Below are 20,599 nucleotides of genomic sequence, written 5' to 3'. Positions count from 1 at the left end.
CGCTTTAGCCTCCTTTACTCCCTGTTTCAGCCAGGATTCAGCCAGGATTGAACGCAGTTCAGCGAAAACGCATGTGTTCGATCCTGGCTGAATCCTGGCTGAAACAGGGAATAAAGGAGGCTAAAGCGACCATGCATTTTCGCCCTTACTCTTTTATTCCTGACTACTGTAAGAAACAGGCTGAAATGCTCTTGGGCGTAATGAATACACATATGAAGCAATCACAAACTCTTGCGTGAATTAAATTTTAGGCAGTAGCCTGCCAATCCAGTTAGCCTGGAGCCATGCAAGGAAAGTGCAGACCGCAAGACCCAAATTAAATGGTGTGTTTTATGGTACTCTGGTGGGGCAAGCCACAAGCTGCTTCCAAGTGATTGCTACCAATGACATACATTTTGTCAATTTATGTTACCAGTTAAGGAACTCACGAATCCCACCACAGGTTTTAAATTTAATATCAAAACCTTTAACAATTGTGAATCACAAAATCTTATTTACGCGATAAAGTGCGAATGCCAACTTTGGTATATCGGAAAAACCAATCGCCCAATTAAATATAGGATTGGAGACCATCACTCCCGTATCCGTAATAAAACACTCGAGACCCCTCTGGTCCAGCACTATATCAATAAAGGCCACAATGATGGGGATATGACTTTTTTTGTCATCTGGAGATATGAAAAGCATAGATATAATCAGGTTGATGTGGACAGACTACTTCTCTAACAGGAGGCTAAATTTGTCCATATTTTCCAGACTCAGTACCCCAAAGGACTGAATACATCTTGGGATTTATCTTGTTTTATTTAGATATTATTCCTTTAAATTACCCCTACTAGTAATTAATCATCCAACAAGCGCTTTCAGCTGTTACAGTAGTGAAACACTACTTCTAGTTCCTCCACAAAACTGTATTAGAGAACTTCTCTCATTTGACGCATGAGCTAGCCATTGAACAGTCCACGTGTGAGTATTATATATAGAGAGTAATAATGTTTGTTTAATAAGATATTTATATGACAAATATGTTTAAAATTTATTTAAAATGATAAAAATATTTTGCTGTTTAAAAACTTTCTACTAAATAAATTTATATAGTTCACATGTTATATAGTAGTCTTTACGTTATGTTCCCTTAATATATAGCCTATTCTGAGGAAGATTAATCATCGAAACAGGAAGATTACTGGATCCCTGTATTCCCACACTCTTGATACAGTTCAAGGGAACTCTACAACAGCTCTTTATGTCCAAGAACTTATGCTATAAAGCAAACGGATGACTTGCCCTGAAAGCACCTTAACTAGGTACACATTGTGAACTAAAAGGACTATATTTCTTGGACATTTTTGTATTTTTATACTCCTGTATTTTTGTATTTTGAATATAAGCTGTATTTTGTTATATGCTTATGCACCTTGTTGCACTCCTTTGATATACTTACAACAACGCTCACCCTTGCATACCATTTGTTGTTTGGCCATTCTGTTGTTTCTTATTTACTACCTACGTGACAACAGGCTAACTATGTATTGATTCCACCAATGATATACTAGCAGCCTATCAATAACATAAAACACCAAAGATGGTGCTGGGTGCCTTCGGGAGCAGAGATGGCAACATGCTAGGAAATTTTTAAAATTATGGACACTGCAGGGAAAGGAGAAATTATTCTTTCCAACTCTTAATACAGGAAATTGCCACTAGAAGGAACCAATGAGCACGGAAAGATTTAGAAAGCTATAGAGGCATCGATCCAAGAGGTTCATGGATTAACTTCAAACAAACTGCACCAAAAGAATTTATGACACCGAACTGGTCAGGAAGATGTGTTCTCTCATATACAAAAGTATTCCTTAATTCACTCACCCAGGTAAATTCTTCCCATGCATTTTATAGTATATTTATTCATTTATTTATTACCCTGCTTTCCCCCCAGTGGGGACCCAAAGTGGCTCACAGCATCATTCACCCCATCTCAATTTTATCCTTGCAAGGTGGGTTAGGCTGGGAGAGAGTAACTGTCCCAAGCTTACCCAGTGAGCTTCCACAGCGAGTGGGTATTTGAACCTGGGTCTCCTAGATCGTTGTCTAACACTAACGACGACACCATGTTGGCTAGTAACTTTTTTTAATGTTCTGCTCTCTTCCATATACAACTCGAGATCTCTGAATCAGATGCCGTCTAAAAGGATGCATCATCTACGGTTCAAGATGTACTGTGGCCAAAAAGACATGTTAAACTTTTAAGTGCTTCTTCCCAAAGAACATTGCTGGATGGACTTATCTTAATAAAAATATTTAGAGTACGCACTTTATGTCTATAAAGCATAAACGTAACAGTAAAAGATCAGGAAGAAGTCTTATACTGAGATGCCACTGATTCTGGTAAATGGTTATATAAATTCACATTAAATTGCTTATCACACAGTCATACCATTGTGTTTAGATCACTATTTTGTGGAACTAATTGGAACAATTAAACTACTTGACTCATTGTGTATAAAAGTGCAATGCACACAAATGTTTGATAATTGCTATAAAAAGTTAAATGAACTATTCCAAGACAGCAATTTATTTGAAACACACAAAAAGATCACCAGAGAATAAGCTCTAAAATGTGCTCTCCACTGTTTTCTGTTGTATTTGTCCCAAGATTTCCCCTTCTGATGCTCCCTTCATCATCCCCATGCCTTTATTATCTCAAGCTCCATAAGTATACCCCAGAGCAAAAGGAGCCTCAATCAGTGGGAGGATGTGTTGAAGAACGACTAGATTCACCCCTCTCTATTCTAGAGGTCAACTAAAGTTTTGACAGAAGTACAAGTGATGAGATGTTGAGAAACTATCTGGACTCATTAGTCTCTAAGGAGTGATCATCCTAACTAGACGTTCATCCATGCACAAGGTGGGAGTGCCCATGAAGCTAAACCTTCCTAGATACATATGAAAGGAATGATCAAGACCTCACCTACAGGCTATCCTCCCTCTGGCCATCAAGGAACACCTAATTGACCGTATGATTTGTTGAATGTGTAGGGCTTTTCAGGAGAACAGGTCCAATCAAAAGGAGGGTGGCCAGGTCTCACTATAGTTGGAGACCTCTGCCCTGAGCCTCACCAATTTCACTGCTGTTCAGGAGAGCAGCAGGTTCAAAATTAGAGGGGAAATTGGTGTCACATTGATAACACTTCTGGCATAAACTGAGAAGTGATATCACTGCATTGGAATGATACTCTAGGATAGACCTAAAACTCTATGGTAAAACCCATACAGTTTGGGTGAATCCTACAGCATTGCCTCAATGTGGTGAAACTCCTCTCAACCATGGTCATTCATCCTCCCCAACCAAAGAACCTGTGTTGAAGCTATACTAAAACCCTAAAGGGACACCATTGAGACAGGGTTATTATTATGCTAGGTCTAGATTGGAGTGCTAGACTGGAGTGCTCTGGACAAGTCCAGCTCTCTCCTAGGGGGCTGATGTGGACTGGAACACTTTTAGAATTTGCTGGGGGTTTGTCACTCAGCTATTATTGCAAAAGGTTGAATTGCTGTTATTTTGACTGGCAAAAAATTTCTTGGAGATCTCAGACAAACAGAAGGAAAACTGTTGGAGTGTGCTGTTTGTAACAGCTGCACCTACTGTGTCATCTAGATAGATGCTGATTTTTCTCCCTAGCGCCAAAATGATTCCTTCAGGTGTGCATGCCTCATTAAGCAATGTATAACAGCTCTCCATTCTGAGCTGCCTCCTGGAGAAGGCCACCCCAGAAATAGACTGGACTCAACTAGCGCATTCATAAATTTCCCTTAGCGTAGTTCTGTAAAGTTCTTCATAGGGCTGTTGATTCGGTAAAAACCGAACTGAAAAAAATACCGAATAAATGCAAATTTGGTAAAATTCGGGTTCGGGTTTCCTGAGTCCGCAAAATCCGGGAGGTTGGCAAAGCTGAATTTGCCATTCCTGAAAAAGCCAGATAAAAATCCAGCTTTTTCTGGAATGTCTTTCCGTGGCTCGGGGGGGGGGCGCATTTTTGTAGGTAGAGGTCCCAAATTTTCAGGGTAGCTAGAAGGGACTCTCCTTCCAAGAACCCCCAAGATTGGTAAAGATTGGGTCAGGAGGTCCGGAGTTATGGGGTCTGGAAGGGGTTGCCCCCATCCTCCTCCATTGAAAAGCATTGGCAAAGTGGCTGTGTTCAGATGCTTTAGTGTGATCTTCACAATGTATCTCAATGGAGAAGCAGGGCTTTAAATGGTGGTCAAAGTTCACCCCGAGCCTCCATAGAGATACAAAAAATGGCCACTTTGGAAGGTGGGCTCTATGGCATTATACCCCACTAAAGTCCCTCCCCTCCCCAAACCCCACTCTCCTCATGTTCTACCCCCCAAAATATCCAGATATTTCCCAGCCTGGAGCTGACAACCCTAATACCAAGCACACACAAAAAATTCCAGCAAAGTGGGAATTCAGGTATGGCCTTGGTTTGAGTAACAAACAAATTGAAGGGTCTAACTACAAGTTACAAAGACTTCAGGTCATGTTCAGGTCCACCATGAGGAATTTCAAGTTAGACATGTCTGGTGAGTTCTGTGCTCAAAACCGTTCCCTGGTGCATGGATTTGGATTTGGACTTGGAGAGAGGATGCTTAAACATTTTCCCTCACACCATTTTCCTGACCTGAAAGAGCCCCACTGGGTAAACCAAAATGAGCCCCATCAGTGCACTTGGAGTCTCCAGTGAGGAAAACAGCCCACCCCAGGTCACACATGAAGCTGCCTTACACTGAGTCAGACCCTTGGTCCATCCAAGTCAGTATTGTCTACACAGACCAGCAGCGGCTCTCCAGGGTCTCAGGCAGAGGTCTTTCTCATCACCTGCTTGCCTGGTCCCTTGAACTGGAGATACCGGGGATTGAACCTGGGACCTTCTCCATGCCAAGCAGATGCTCTGCCACTGAGCCACGGCCCTTCCCCATTTCAGGTCATTTCAGGGGGTACTTATGCTCCCCACTACAGTGGGGAATATAAGCACCCTTTCCCTATGTGCTAATGTCTTGATCCAAATTGGGTCCCATGCACCTTGGAACTGAGTTATAGAGGGGAACTCGCAACTCACATCTGATTGAAAGTCCTAAGGATTTTATAACATGTAGTTAGGCCCTCAGGCTGAAGCCCAGGATGTAGTCAGGGGTCCTCAATCTCCCAAAGGCAATGACATTCAGGCAGCTTTCCTCTATGCAGTTCATTGTTATGGCTTGATGGCCACTCTTGGTTTCTATGTAAAAAAAACCCACCTACTGTTACCAATATTTTACCCACACTATGGAACATAGAAGAATGATTGGTGGGAGAGGGTCATGATATTCTCCCAAGAATGCAGTCAGGGGTCCTCAATTGCCCAGAGTCAAAGACATTGAGGCAGCTTTCCTCTATGCAGTGAGGAAACCTCATCATTATGGCTTAATGATCACTCTTGGTTTCTGTGTCAAAAACACCACCTATTGTTACCAATATTTTACCCACACTATGAAACACAGAAGAATGATTGCTGGAAGAGGGTCATGTTATTCTCCTAAGGCTTCAAACAGACCATCTTCCTTTCTTTCCTAAGCAGGGGAAAAACTGTGGGCACATACTTGCGCCTGTTGATGTGAATATGTGTGGAAGACAGTGGAAAAATAGATTACATGTAGATCAAATTATGTCACAATCGTAAACAGTATTCATCCCTGAGGTTTGCCATGTTTGTCATGTGGTACTTTTATGACACTCTGAAAGAATTTGGCCACGTTCTAAGTTATGATGGGAGAGCGATTAATCAAGAGAAAAGACACCTTTATAGAATCAGATAATCCAGTCTTGTTTACCAAGATGGGTGTTAAAATTTTTGATCAAATTTCGTCATAGTAGGAACAATAGAAGAGCATGTGTGAAATTGTTTCAACACAGCTCTTCCCACACGGGCAATTCTTTGCTGAGTGGGGTAGATTTTGAAATCTCCCAGACAAAATTGAAGATGGCAAGGCATTAAAGCTCACATGGGAGAAGGTTCTGTGTTGCTGTGGAACTTGCAGGGGGGAGAGATACAAGGATGGTTGGCCTCCTTCCAGGGAGATCCCCAAGTTAAGAGGAGACTACGTTTTATTTGCTGCACTATTGAGATTTTGGTGTTCAGACTCCAAAAATCTGTGTTTTATTATTTGGAATGTCTCTGTGGCTGAGAGCATAAAGAACGAGTTGAGAGATAGACCAGCTGATCTAATTATAAACTAACCAATTAAAGATTTGTAATCTTCAAGCATTTGGTAAGTAAGACTAGTAGGGTCGAAATTATAACGCAACCGCAACCAGTATTTTATAGTTGAAAGCCAGGCGCTGGTTAAAAGTAACCTCTGGCCAGTTTCCAAACAGAGAGCTAACCTAAAACAACAAAACCCAAAACACATCCAAAAAAGAAACAACACTAAAACGTACACCATCCTCACAGCCTCCAAATGCAGTCTGAATTGTTCCCAGAAACAAACTGGAAGCCAGTGCAACTCTTTCTAAAGTTGTGTCATATGCATAAAACAACATCTCCCCCCCTGTACAAGGAGACACCCTGCTGAATTCTGCACTCAGTTACAGTTTTCAGGTCACCTTCAAGGGAAGCCCCATGGAGAGCATATTACAGCAGTCTAGTTGGGCCGTTATATGGGACCTTGCCTCAATGTGTATGCCCTCATAAAAGAACTTCTTCCAATTATTTGCCTTCCCCAACTGAAATATGTGGCAAATGTTTCTAATTAAATTCTCCCACTTTGCAGCAATGACAAGGCAAGCTGTGAAACCCACCCTAAAAGCCAAAGCTTTCTCCTGCTCTGACAAACTGGCTGGCTTAGAAGAGTCACCAGTAACAACAGCCAGTCGTGTTTCGAGAATGTCTGTACAAATTAGCTTCTCGGCTGTAAACTAATTGCTACTATTTCTAGGGAGCTCCGTTGAGATGGGCAAAGCCCGGCTCCCATTCCTGGTCTAATTCATGAAGCTGCCAGAGTACATTATTCGTGTTTTGATTCTTTCATTTCTTTTATGAACATCACAGTGTTTAGTCAATCCTGAATGGGATGGGGAAGCCAAGCTGGAAATTGCTGGGAAGCTCACCATCCCCCATATCTAAAAAAAGGTTGGATGAAGCTGAGATGTGACAGAATGGACGGAGAAAGAGAAGGTAGCATTCTCCATAGAAGGGAAGGCGAAGGTGATGGTGGCATGGCACAGAGGGAATGTACTCAGGGGAACTATGGAATGTAATATGGCCACTGGAGGAGGTTATACATGTGTGGTAGAGGAGAAGTATGGCCTGGATGGCTCAGGCTAGCCTGATCTCCTCAGAGCTTGGAAGTGGGGCTGCCAGGTCCCCCCCCCCCAACCTACTGGCAGGGGATGGGGGAGTAGGGCCAGATCCAGACCTTTAAGGAGTCTCAAAGTGGCTTACAATTGCCTTCCCTTCCTCTCCCCAACCTGCTCAACCCTCCCCCAAAGGGCCCTGTACAAGTTTCTTTCAGCCTGTCTCCCCTATCAGCAACATGGTGATAATAATCATATATCAAGTACAGTCAAGCTGCAGTCAACTTATGGGAAACCAGTAGGATCTTCAAGGCAGGAGGCTAACAGAGGTAGTTTGCCATTGCCTTCCTCTGCATAATGACCCTGCTATTCCTTGATGGTCTCCCATCCAAGTACTAACCAGGGCCAACTCTGCTTAGCTTCTGAGATCTGACGAGCTAGCCTGGGCTATCCAGGTCAGGGCAATAATGATCACAATGGGGGTATAAATGGTAAGTATTATTGTTAAAATGGTGGATGTTAGAATGTTTATCCTCTTTAGATTTCATCACGCCAAGATGAAACAGGCTACAGCAGATTCTTGAAGTCTGTATGGATCTAGGACATTGTTACTCTGCCTTTCTCCAAGCAGCTCAGTATGGCATACATGGCTCTCCCTTTCTCATTCTGTCCTCAGAAGAACCCCGTGAGGTTGGCTAGGCTAAACGAGAGTGACTGGCCCAAGATTACCCAGTGAGCTTCATAGTTTAGGGGGGATTTGAACCCAGGTCTCCTAGAGCAGTGGTTCCCAACCTTTTTTTGACCAGGGACCACTAGGACTTTTTTGTTCGGTGCAGGGACCCCAAGGTTCAAAATAAAAATTCTGAGAATTTGAAAATAAACTTTAATCATAACTGTTAGTTAAACATTAAACTTAGAATAATATTTGAATATATATTTTTATAATAGAGAACTTTTAATTGAAAATATTAATTTATTATGGGTTTATAACTTTGTTTCGCGGACCTTAATTTAGTTCTCGTGGACCCCTGGGGGTCCATGGACCCCTGGTTGGGAACCAGTGTCCTAGAGCCTAGCAGTCTAATACCCTGAGCGCCAAAGTGGTGTAGCAGGTACAGTATTCTTCCTGCTTTGCCACTGACATCTCCACAGGCAAATTATTTATTATTTTCTTCATTTATGCCCCACTTTTTTCCTCAATGGGGACCCAAAGTGGTTCACAACATTCTCCACTCCTCAATTTACATAATCTGTCTCTGTTTTGTAATCTGTACAGTAGGAAAGAGGTAAGTAGCAAAGAGGTAAGTAGAGAGACATGCCCTCACCTTCCCAGGTTCCCATTCCAAGCCATTGGGGGGGGGACCCCAGCAAAATTCAGAAGGGCCTTTCATTTCCATTTCCTGCCATCACTATAGACCACAAACTGTTTCACCAAAAAGGGAAGAAGAATCAGAAGAAGAACCTGATAGGAAAATGAGCAGAATCACAGGGGTTTGCAATTCTGGGGCCACAGCAATGGCATTGCCCAGCAGTGGTCTGCTTGGGAGGAGAACCTTCTCTCCCCCGCCCCCCAACACACACACACCTGCACTTGGAAAAAGAGGGGCTTTACAAAGCACTTGGATCATTGGCTGCAAAGGTCACAATGAGCTGCACACAACTATTGTGCGGTATTGATCATATGTACTTGCAGAGCGGCTTAGGGAGGACGTCGATGTGGTGGTTTAAAGCCTCCCCTTGTGCGCCTTTGAAGTGTCAGCTTGGCACCCCGCAGCACGTGGAGCCTCGAGGGAAAGAACCATGAAAATTAAAAAGCAATGGCAGTTTGGCCAGCCCCTACCGAGAGGTGACAAACTGTACCTTGTTGAAAAGTTCTTGCTGCTGCTAACCCCCACCTTGGGGCTTGATAAACAAGACTGTGGAGTTTTAGTCAGCCCTGAAAACACCACAGCAGCTCATCAGGACACAGCCATTTCTTGATCACATCAGCTGGGTTTGATCAAGTCTCTGGCATACACCACCCCTTCTGTCTTGGCCTGGTATGGTATGCATATCAATGGCTTATGTACTGGGGGGGCACTCAGATAACATGCAGAAGAAAACCCTGTTAGTTGCACAACCTGGGGAAGGCAATGTGACAGCTGTGCATTTTAAGCAACAGCCTAGCCAGGTGTGCAAGCTGCTCAACTCTTAGACAGGGAATCACGATAAGCAAATGCAAACTGGTCAAAGGCCTTTGCATAAGATCTCTGCTTGGCATGCAGAAGGTCCCAGGTTCAATCCTTGGCATCTCCAGTTATAGGGACTAGGCAAGTAGGTGATGGGAAAGACCTCTGCTTGAGAACCTGGAGAGCAGCTGCCGGTCTGAGTAGACAATACTGACTTTGATGGGCCGAGGGTCTGATTCAGTATAAGGCAGCTCATGTGTACATCTGTTCAGACCACAACACATGCAAGCTAGGGCTGCTGCTAGACCAGGGTGTGAAAACACACCCCACCAAAGCAGCAGCAGCAGCAAGTGAAATAGTGTTCACACACCCTGTTCCCACATCCCTTGCCCTGTTGCTGCCCCACCGCTGCTTCTTCCCCCTCTCCCACAGCCCCTAACAACACCTTTAAAAACTCTTTAAGGGACTTCCATCTTTATTTCTCTCAGTTGCATTGTGGTGATATGGTGTGGCTCAGGAAAGAAATGGGGAAAAAACCTTTAAAGGGCTGAAAAGGGGGGAAATGTGAAGTTCAGCTCTGCTCTTTCTTCCTATGGCGGTGACAGGGAAGCATCCACAGCCCCCCCCCCAATAGTTTACCTGATAAACTGCACAAAAAGAGGTTTATATTTTAGAAGAAGAGGAGGAAGAGGAGGAGGAGGAGGAGTTGGTTTTTATATGCCAACTTTCTCTACCACTTAAGGCAGAATCAAACCGGCTTACAATCACCTTCCCTTCCCCTCCCCACAACAGACACCCTGTGAGGTGGGTGGGGCTGAGACAGCATGACTTGCCCAAGGTCACCCAGCTGGCTTTGTGTGTAGGAGTGGGAAAACCACCAGATTAGCCACCACTGCTCATGTGGAGCAGTGGGGAATCAAACCTGGTTCTCGAGATCAGACACCACCGCTCCAAACCACTGCTCTTAACCACTACACCACACTGGAGCCAGAAGTCATGCACTGACTGGGCATGATGCCTTGACACAACTAACGCTGGACAGTAGTCTAGGCCCTGAACATAAACATCTAGAAAAAGGGTTGCAAGATGATTCTAAAACTAATTAGAAAAGCTGTTCTTCACAATAATCACCTGTTTTTGGACATCCATGCCCCAAAGGTGAAATGCACTTTTCTGATGAAGTCAAAATAATATGGAAATTTGTACTCAACGGTACCACCTTCACTCTGCATTCTAAACTGAATTGGGCAGTACCTGCAAAATAAATAGAATTCTTCCGGACAAAGATGCTCCCTTTTGTCTTTGTTCTGCCAACATTAAGCTACCAGCAGAGTTTGCCCATCCTTGACTGTGCACAAGAACAGAGGAAACATGTTGTGAATGCACAATCCAAACATCTGAACTTGCAGTCAGGAGAGACGTCAAAATAAAGAGGAAACATTTCAAGTCTTCCTGAGTCATCGAGAAGCAAAAGGGTTCATTAAAGTGCCAGAGGACTTTTCTGTGCGCCTCCAGGTTAAATCAGAATTTGATAACTAAAATGGAAGTTCTCCCAAAGTGCTTCTTTCAAGTTACTGTTAGTCACACTACATAGAGTTGGAGAACTTTCCAATTTAAACGGGATATTTCTGGGCGTTTGGGAAATTGTTATCTGCTAGTCTGGCACTTCAAGGCAGCGCCCTCTGTGGTTTGTTGGTGCATTTTATGCCTTGAAGGGATATGATAACAATGTTCAGAGAAAATGTGCACTTTCTCTACTCTGTTTGTGTAAGGTTTATCCCACACTGTCAACCCTTCCAAGCTTATGAGGAAGCTTACAGAGACATATAAAAAGAAAGAAACAATTAAAAAGGCTAAAATATACATTTTAAACAACCACCACAACAAAAACCCCATACATTTCTTCTGTTCAGTTAAAAGTTAAAGGTCTGGGTAAAAAGAAGGAGCCAGATGAATCGACCAAACAGCGCTGATACTTCCTCTGCCTGTCACTGTATGTACCTTATAAGATGTTCTAGGTTTGTGAAATCCCAAGGATCTACTTTGTAGACTGCCCCCCAAATGTTTCTTAAGTTGCCATAACAATTCTTACTATTGTAGAATCCTGTATGGAATTACTCCAGTCAAAGCCTTCCATCATGCCTGGACCGAGTGTCCTTTGTGATCAGGGTGGGAGATTTCCCAGCAACTCTGTTGCCTGCCAGTGGATGAAGCACTGGTGTGAGGAAATGGGGAGAGGGGAATGGGTGTGTGTGTCAGCACTGAACCACTATACTGATGTAACTTCCTGTAAAAAATGGAAGTGATGTCATGGAATGCACTGTGTGTGTGTGTAAAGTGCTGTGAAGCTGCAGCTGATTTATGGCATGCCCTCATGGGGTTTTCAAAGCAAGAGACTTCAGAGGTGGCCATTGCCTTCTTCTGCATAGCAACCCTGGTATACTTTGGTGGTCTCCCATCCAAGTACTAACCAGGGCCAACCCTGCTTAGCTTCTGAGATCCGAGATCAGGCTAGCCTGAGCTATTCAGGTCAGGGTGGAGCACTCTAGGATCCACAAAACTCTATGGTTTTACCACAGAGTTTTGTAAATCCTAGAGTGTCTCATGGCATGACTTTCAGAGCCTGCAAGTGTTGTCAGCACAATGCCGGTACACCAATCCCTGCCCCCTAAATGCCCCCAAAGGTTGCTGGCTGTGGCCTGGTAACACTATTTGTGATAAGTGCTCTAATTTGCTCTCATGCCATCAGCCTTCTTGTGTTCCAATGCTTTAATTGCTCCCTCTTTTTATGCAGACCATTTCAAGAATCCTTGGGTTGAAAGTACCATAAATAAATCGTTAAGCTGCCTCTTTTCCAGGGGACCCTGATCCTTTTGGGAGTGCAAAGAAAGAAGTCTTGTTTGGTTTCTGCAACATAAAAATACCAGCAGCCAATTGTAATGGATGACTGAGAATTTCCACAATTGTGCACTGCATGACTTAGGAACCAAATGATTCTTCATATTTAATTGCTATAACTCTTAATTGTTTAAGAAATTTACAGTTAGGACCAGATTAAGACAACTAAGGCTTAAGCTAGGTCCAATTTAAGAGGCCCCATTATATTACCAAAAAAGGTAAGTTTGTAATTGTTAGTAACTTTTTTCTTTTGAGAAACCCCTCATAATCAGAGGCCCTAAACTACCATTAACTTAGCTTAAGTATAAATCCAGTCCTGTTTATGGTACAATTCTAGAGAGAGTTACACTCTTCCACATTCAAAGATGTCAATGGATTTAGAATGGTATAACTCTATTAAGGATTGCACTGTCAGTATCTGTTTCTTGGACTTTACCACAAAGAAAACAGCTACATCCCTGGAAGCAGAAGTGACCTTTGATATAAGCCACCTCTTCAAAGTCCAATTGAAAACCACAATATAAAAAATAAACCACTAAAAACAAGCCATTATAACGGTTACCTGCTTCCCCAAGCATCCAGAACTGGCTAATGCTGGAAACAGGCCAGAAAGCTGGATAGGTCTCCACACAATCAGATTAAAAGTTTGTTATATGGAAAGGACAGTTGCGGGTGCACTATTTCTGCATCCACAGATCAAGACTAACTAAATGCAGAATGACTTAAAACAACTCTACTTTGAACAGCAGTTCTCTTGGACAGCAGTCTTTCTTTAGAACAAACGAAACTTATTATTTATTGAAAACATTTGTATGCCACCTTTCCACTCAACATAGGGTCCCCTAGATGGCAAATAATCAAAATAATATCAAAATAGATACATATATACACATATATTTGAAGCAGTTAAATACACGCACACAAACACACAAAGCTGCCTTATACTGAATCAGACCCTTGGTCCATCAAAGTCAGTATTGTCTACTCAGACCGGCAGCGGCTCTCCAGGGTCTCAGGCAGAGAAAGGTCTTTCACATCACCTACTTGCATAGTCCCTTTAACTGGAGATGCCAGGGATTGAACCTGGGACATTCTGCATGCCAAGCAGAGGCTCTACCACTGAGCCACAGCCCCTCCCAACATATAAATACATATATAAATAAAACATATAAATAAATAGACTCATGAACAAGAAGGAGGGCCCATAAGAATTAGTGAGAGAATGCCAAACAAACCAAAAAAGTCTGGCAGAGGACAATGATAGAGGGAGAGAATTCCTGAGTTTTGGTGCTATGATTGAGAAGGCACTTTCTTGGGTTGCCACTAGGATTGCCAGCTCCGGGTTGGGAAATACCTGGAGATTTTGGTGGTGGAGCCTGGGAAGGGTGGGGTTTGGGAAGAGGAGGGACCTCTACAAGATATAATGCCATAGAGCCCACCCTCCAAAGCTGCCATTTTCTCCAGGGGGAACTGATCTCTATCACCTGAAGATCAGTTGTAATAGCAGCAGACCTCTAGGTGCCACTTGAAGGTTGGCAACCTTAGTCGCCACCTATCATGCCACAAATGGCAAGGGCACCCAAAACAGGACCTCTGAAGAAGCCCAGAGTGGTCAGGTACATTCATATGGGATTAGGTGGTTCTTAAGGTATGCTGGCCCCAAGCCATAAAGAGCTTTAAAGGTCAATACCAACAACGTGAATTGGGCCCAGAAGCATACTGGAAGCCAGTGTCTGTGGAACAAGACTGGAGTGACATGGTCTTGATGCCCCACTCCAGTCAACATTCTGGCTGCAGTATTCTGTACCAACTGTAGCTTCTGGATATTCTTCAAGGCAACCCCACATAGAGCACATGGCAGTAGTCTAATCTTCACATTACCAACATTTAGCCTAGAGAGGCACCATTACAGATAGCACTGGACTCCTGAGAGTGGCCCAGAGAGCAACCATCTCTCCCTTTCAGCAGAAACTATGCAAAGTCCTTCCATCTCACCTTCCTGCAGCAAGTGTAGGGCACCCCGCAAGCCAGAGGGCCACTGCCGTTGCATGCATGGTATGGATTAACATTCCAGTCTGTGAACTCGTCGCCTCCACAACAGGAAAACTGCAAAAAGAAAGGAGAATCACTTGAGTCGTGCGCGTGATTGTCAAAAACACAAAGCCCCAACTCTGCCAGAGAAGAGATGTAGAGATTTAGAAAGTCATGCATATCTGACCCTTTTCCTGTAGGCTTTTCTAGGCAAAAACTGATTGAACTTGGCTGGCTGGTGGCCTGTTTTGCCTTTTGAATTCCCTGAGACGGGAGAGTTGTGTCCTCTGAAGCTTTAAGATTAATGGCAGATACTGCATAGGCTAAATTGAGCTAATTTAGTACTTTGCGCCCTTGCGGGTTTGTAAGTATATGAAGTATATTATTGAGTTATGCCTTTTTTTGCTGATAATCTCTGATTTTAGGATTGTATCAGACGGATATACTTTAATGTTGTTAGCCATTTCATGCTTTGAAAAAACCATGGCTCAGTAGTAGTAGCTTTGCATGCAGAAGGTTCCAGCTTCAATCCTGGCATCTCCAGTTAAAAGGGTCAGGTAATAGGATTGCTTGGGAAATTTCTGGAGATCTGGGGGCCAGTGCCTGGGGAGGATAGACACTGTGGGGGGGAAGGAAGCTCAGCAGGAATGTGATGCCATAGAGTCTGCTCTCCAAAGTTGGCATTTCTTTCAGGGGAAATGAACTTTCTGGAGATCAGCTGTAATTCTGGGAGAACTCTAGGCCTAGGGTTACAACTGATTACAATTACAATTACAACTGATCTCCAGATGACAGAGATCAATTCCCCTGGAGAAAATGGCAGTCTCTATGGTATACCACAGAGTCTAGAAGAAATGGAAGTCCCTCCCCAGGCTCCATCCCCAAACCTCCAGGAATTTCTGAAGCCACAGTTGGCCACCCTATCCAGGCCCCGCCTGAAGGTTCATAACCCTAGTAATAGGTGACGTAAAATACCTCTACCTAAGACCCTGGGAAGCTGCTGCCAGTCAGAGTAGACAATACTGACCTTGGTAGATCAATGCCCTGACTCAGTATAAAGCAGCTTCATTGTTCAGGATGCAAATGCTTCAGTAAATAAATCAGTTTTGCTTCTGGAAAGCGCTTGACATTTCTCCAACCATGCACTACAAGAGTTACCTTGTGGTCCTTGTCATCAAGTAAGTAAACCTTGCAGGTGCACAGAAAGCCAAAGAAAAACACACACCCCATCCCCTTGTCTCTCTAAGCAGATCTAATTAATCTAAAACCTCATGCATCCTTTTGCACTGTGATCCTTTCCATATTATGAAGGTTTTATTTAGTGGCAAGTGGATATGTTTTAGTTGCTATAACAACCCATTAGTAGTCAGGAATTGCATGAATTACAAAATGGGAAGCCTTATTTAAATCAGTCTTTTCTTGGTGATTTCAATCACCTTGATTTGGGGGCCCTGCTGTCATGGGTATATATGAACTATTTTTGATCCAATCAATTATTTTTGCAGTCCTGTTTAGCCATTTATGGCATTCACAGATGATAAGGAAATTCAGCCCTCACCTCTGTCTCCCACGCTCCACAGCAGTGTTACTGCCCCCCAACTTGGGCAGTACATCCGCAATTAACTAGGGTTGTCACAATTGAATCAAGATCTCCCTCTTTCAAAGTGCTTTTGAGACATCTAAAAAGTACTTGATCCACAAGGACACTAAGCATTTTCATCTCAGTTAATGCTGTAGGTTTTCCCCTAGATTTTTCCTATGACCTGTCTCTTCATAGGTGTACACGTGTGTTAAGTGCCATCAAGTCACTTCCAACCTATGGCAACCCTATGAATTAATGTCCTCCAAAATGTCTTATTGTTAATGGCCTTGCTCAGGTCTTGCAAACTGAGGGCTGTTGCTTCCTTTATAGAGTCAATCCATCTGATGTTGGGTCTTTCTCTTTACCTGACGCCTTCAAATTCTTCCTCATAAGCATCTGTAGCTGGGTCCTAAACTTGAATGATGGTTATATTGATAGGCTTTCCATGAAGTCTGATTAAAATTATTCATTCAGACTTTGCATTATGGTCCCTGGCTGCCTATACTACATCTCGCCTCACTTTTACAGCAACTCTGTTTCTTCTGTGTTTGTCATTCCCTGAGAAAAATAGTTTGTAATTTTCTGACTAAAAATGTCCTAATCCAGTCCACTTTAGTTCACTCACTCCCGGGATTGCAATGTTTAAAGTTCCCTTTCTCGTTTTACAATTTCGAGCTTACCTTGATTCATACTTTTCATATTCCGTGTTCCCTAATATATGTGTCGAACAGCTTTGGACTTTCCTCTTGCATCCATTCATGTCAACAACTGAATGTCCTTTCGGCTTTAATCCAGTTGTGTCATTAAAAATAGCGCTACTCTTCATTTGATACCCCCTTAACATTCACCTGGTGCAGTTTTCAAGAACTACGCAATGTGCAAAAATTTACACCCTTGAGTCTCATTAGTAGAACCTTACCAGGCTGAAGAAAGGAAGTATTTCTCGAGAAATGTAAAATTCTGAACAAGCCTTCTCCCTTCCTGTCTCACTCCACAGGGCAGGAGTGAATCCACACAGGCTAATTATATGCAACATTATTCATGCTACTCCAATTCTCCAATTTTTCAGGGTTGAAATTCAATCTGCTTGAAGAATCCATCATTTCTGCAGGCAATCAAGAGACTGCAATGCCAATTACAGAGGTCTGTCCTCCTGTCCAGAATGCAGATGTGTGTCTTGCAGAGCTTGTGTGTTACTACTGCAACATTTAATGGAAACTGCAGCTAACCTGGACATGGGGACACACACACACACACACACACACACACACACACACACACACAAAGGAAATCAGCCCCAATTGTCACAATAAATGAACAAATCACATATGACGATCTAATATTCCTTTCCCTAGAACAGCTTTCCTATGCTACGTTTCCTATGTTATATCCAGGAAGGTGCACACTTCACAAAGATCAGCAGCTCACAGAGGACAGTAGATACTGCCTTGTGGTAGGCCTCCTATTTACCTGCCCCCAGGCCTGATTTCCCACTCTTGAGGGATTTAGGAGGAAAAAATGGTCCCAAATAATGATGCTTTAGGAATTTCCCAGAATCTCTATAGCTAAAGACCATAGAAACTAAGGGAGTCAGCGTAGAGTGTCACCCAGAAGTGGCATCACATCCTCCCCAAATTCCACTTTCTTCCTGTCAGCTTTCTTCATTTTCCAGCTTTCACACCACACATAGTAATGGGGAATAATATGGCATGAACTAACTTGATCTTGGTTGCCAGCGACACATCCTTACACTTAAGAATCTTTTCTAGCTCCTTCATGGCTGCCTTTCCCAGTCTCAATCTTCTTCTGATTTCTCAGTTGCAGTCTCCCTTTGCTCTGGAGTCTGGGAGGCTCAAAAATCCCATTGAACAGTTGACTCAAAGTCCTTGTGATGTCATGCAATAAACACAAGGACTCTTTAATAAGTAAAGTGGCCCTTGGGGGCATAACAAAAGTAGCTCTCTACAAGCTCTGATGAAAGGCTGCCTATGAAGGCTGGAATGGTTCAAGATTTTTTTTTTAAGGAAACTGTCCTACCTTGGTGTCAGCTATTCTATAGAATCAGTATTGACATGGAAAAGGAGTCAGTTTGGCCGGGCAATTTGACAGAGAGCTTTCTCCTTGAGGAAAGCATTCAACAAGCAAGACTCAGGCTGAAGTCATATGGTGCAGAAATGACTTTGCTTCCTGTATAATCCGGCATTCTTTTTCACCATGTCACATTGGTAGAAATGAATAGCCACTGAAGAATCACAATGAAATATTATCTTTTCATATCTTTTTTACACAACCTTGTAAAAAATCAGTTCCTTAACACCGAAGGTCAACTCCGATTCAGGATCAGGTTAGAAGTTCCCTCACTGATAATGGAAGAATGACCTTGAGTTGTCTTACACAATGTGGGGAAGGCTATGGTTTGCTTGTAAAGTGATGTCAGTTTCACAGATGAAAGGCTCTATTCAAGTAGATTATGCTGATCTGAATGTGGATTGTAAAGGTTTTAGCATTAGAAAAAGAAAGAAAAAGCTCACCAAGGGGCTAGAGTGTTCCATATCTACTAAACACAAGCTGGTGCAGTTTATGAAGATCAATTAAACAATTCTAACAACTCTCTAATTCTCCCAATTGTTTCTCCTTTCAGATTGAATTAGGAACTAACCCCCCGCTCGCCAATTTCATCAGAGCTCTTTTTATGCCCCCCATCCAGTAGCAAGACCAGCCTGATGCCTTGTAATTAACCCACAGGGTCCCCTGCCTCTCTGCTATTCTACCTCATTCAGCTGAGCGAGTGTTATTCACCCTAGGAGGCACTGGTTTTAAAAGCATATCAAAAGAATCCAAGTCACAGCGTGCTATTTTCTAGCCCTGGGTAACTCACACATTCCGTATAAGCACCTGCCATTAGGAGAGTTCACCTCACAACATCAGAAAGAAAAGCAAATGTTTTGATAACTTTCCAGATCGCCCGCTAGGCAGAGAACGGCAGGGCCTGAAAAGAGCCTGGCTGAATCAGGCTAAAGGTCTTTCTAGTCCAACATCCTGTTTCAACACCATTTGGCTTTTATTTTGTTTGTTTTTTTCTAAATGTGAAGACTACCTTTCTGATACTCAAGCAGGTTTACAATGCAATCAAAGACTATCAGACCACGGACTCCAGACATATTAATAACTATGAGCCAAAGGTTAATCTGGAAAGTTTCTCACCACATCCAGAACTGTGTAAAGAAACTTACCCTTTCTAACACACTCTGGGCGTTAAATTCGTAAGGTGAGTGCCACAGCACATTAAGGTTTGTTTCTGGGCTGCACTGTCTTTACGTGTGTGTGTGTGTGTGTGTGCACGGTATGGGGGCTACCACCAATACTTTAATTGGTACCGGACTCATATGGAGAGAAACAGCCCTTCAGGTAAGATGGCCCCAAGCCACAAAGGCTTTAAAGGTAAATATCAGAATTTTGAATTGTACTTGGACACAAAAGTGGCCACCAATTACTAAAAAGAATTGGCTGGATATATTCCAAATGACTAGCATCTGTTAACAACCTGGGACCAACATAGCTGAAGTAGAGTGTCTCCCCGCATCAGCCGAAGCACCAGTTCAGATCCTCACAGTTCCTATATGCAGTATAAGTTATTGTTGAATAGGGCTGCCAACCTCCCAGTGGTGGCTGGAGATCTCCCACTATTACAACTGATATCCAGGTGACAGAGATTAGTTCCCCTGGAGAAAATGTCCGCTTTGGCAACTGGACTCTATGGCACTGAAGTCCCTCGTGTCAAGGAAATGGGTCCCCATAATTCCTTGCTGTTATACTTTCTTTGGTTCAGGCTTTGGGCCTGCTCTAGATTGATAATAGACTCTGAGCAGTTGGAATTAAACATTCCAGCCAGCAATTTATTGCCGTGGAAACGGTTTCACTTTTGAAAGATTCACTCCTGTGGGGTAGGGGAGATAAGATGCAGCTGTGAAGCCTTTACAACTTTCTTCCTCCCTAAATTGAAGGCCGTTAGTCACCAGGGCAACTAATCTGTCGGACAAGGCCTTATCTCTCACTGAGGAGTACCAGGTGAATTGAGTTCTGCAGGCTCAAGCTCACCTTTTGACATACCCTGATGCAAGAGTGGGGCAATGTTTGACATGTCAATTAATTACTGGTTTATGGATTTCCTCACAGTCTCATTGGACAATGTGAGCTCACTCTTTTGGGACTACGGGAATAAAAATGGCCAGTTGATAGCCATAATCTATGAATGCTTGGGATATGCAGCAGCATGTCAGCTTCATCAAAAACCCATTTTGATTTGCCCTTTTAGGGGGACTTTTTGTCAGACTGACTATGGAACCAACTCTGGATGCTGTACCAAGATGCTATGATTTTTGTGGAACCGGTAAACCTTATTTGAAACTTGCCTAAAGCTTTGCCAAACTTTTGAACCTAAGAATCTTACTGTGTAGTTAGCTGTGTTAAACCTGTTGTTATTTTCTGCTTAAACCATTTCATTAGTCTTTTCCTTTTCTGTAACAAGCCCAAATCTTTGGAATAAATATTTAACCTATATTTTGGTTGTGTTCTTTGACTTTGGGG

The 20,599-nt window shown here is 43.0% G+C and overlaps 1 protein-coding gene across 1 annotated transcript in view; it reads right to left on the bottom strand.

The window, feature by feature from the left end:
• The window catches only part of LOC130487203 (tetraspanin-15-like), a 123,867-nt gene that overhangs the window by 36,979 nt on the left and 66,289 nt on the right, over window positions 1-20,599 (bottom strand). Inside the window, exon 5 of the mRNA XM_056860648.1 lies at window positions 14,395-14,505. Within this exon, the coding sequence (XP_056716626.1) occupies window positions 14,395-14,505 (111 nt within the window). The remainder of the gene's footprint in view (window positions 1-14,394; window positions 14,506-20,599) is intronic.

The sequence above is a fragment of the Euleptes europaea genome, chromosome 14 (assembly GCF_029931775.1).
Source record: "Euleptes europaea isolate rEulEur1 chromosome 14, rEulEur1.hap1, whole genome shotgun sequence".
NCBI lineage: Eukaryota > Metazoa > Chordata > Lepidosauria > Squamata > Sphaerodactylidae > Euleptes > Euleptes europaea.
This window is presented reverse-complemented; position numbering and strand designations above follow the sequence as displayed.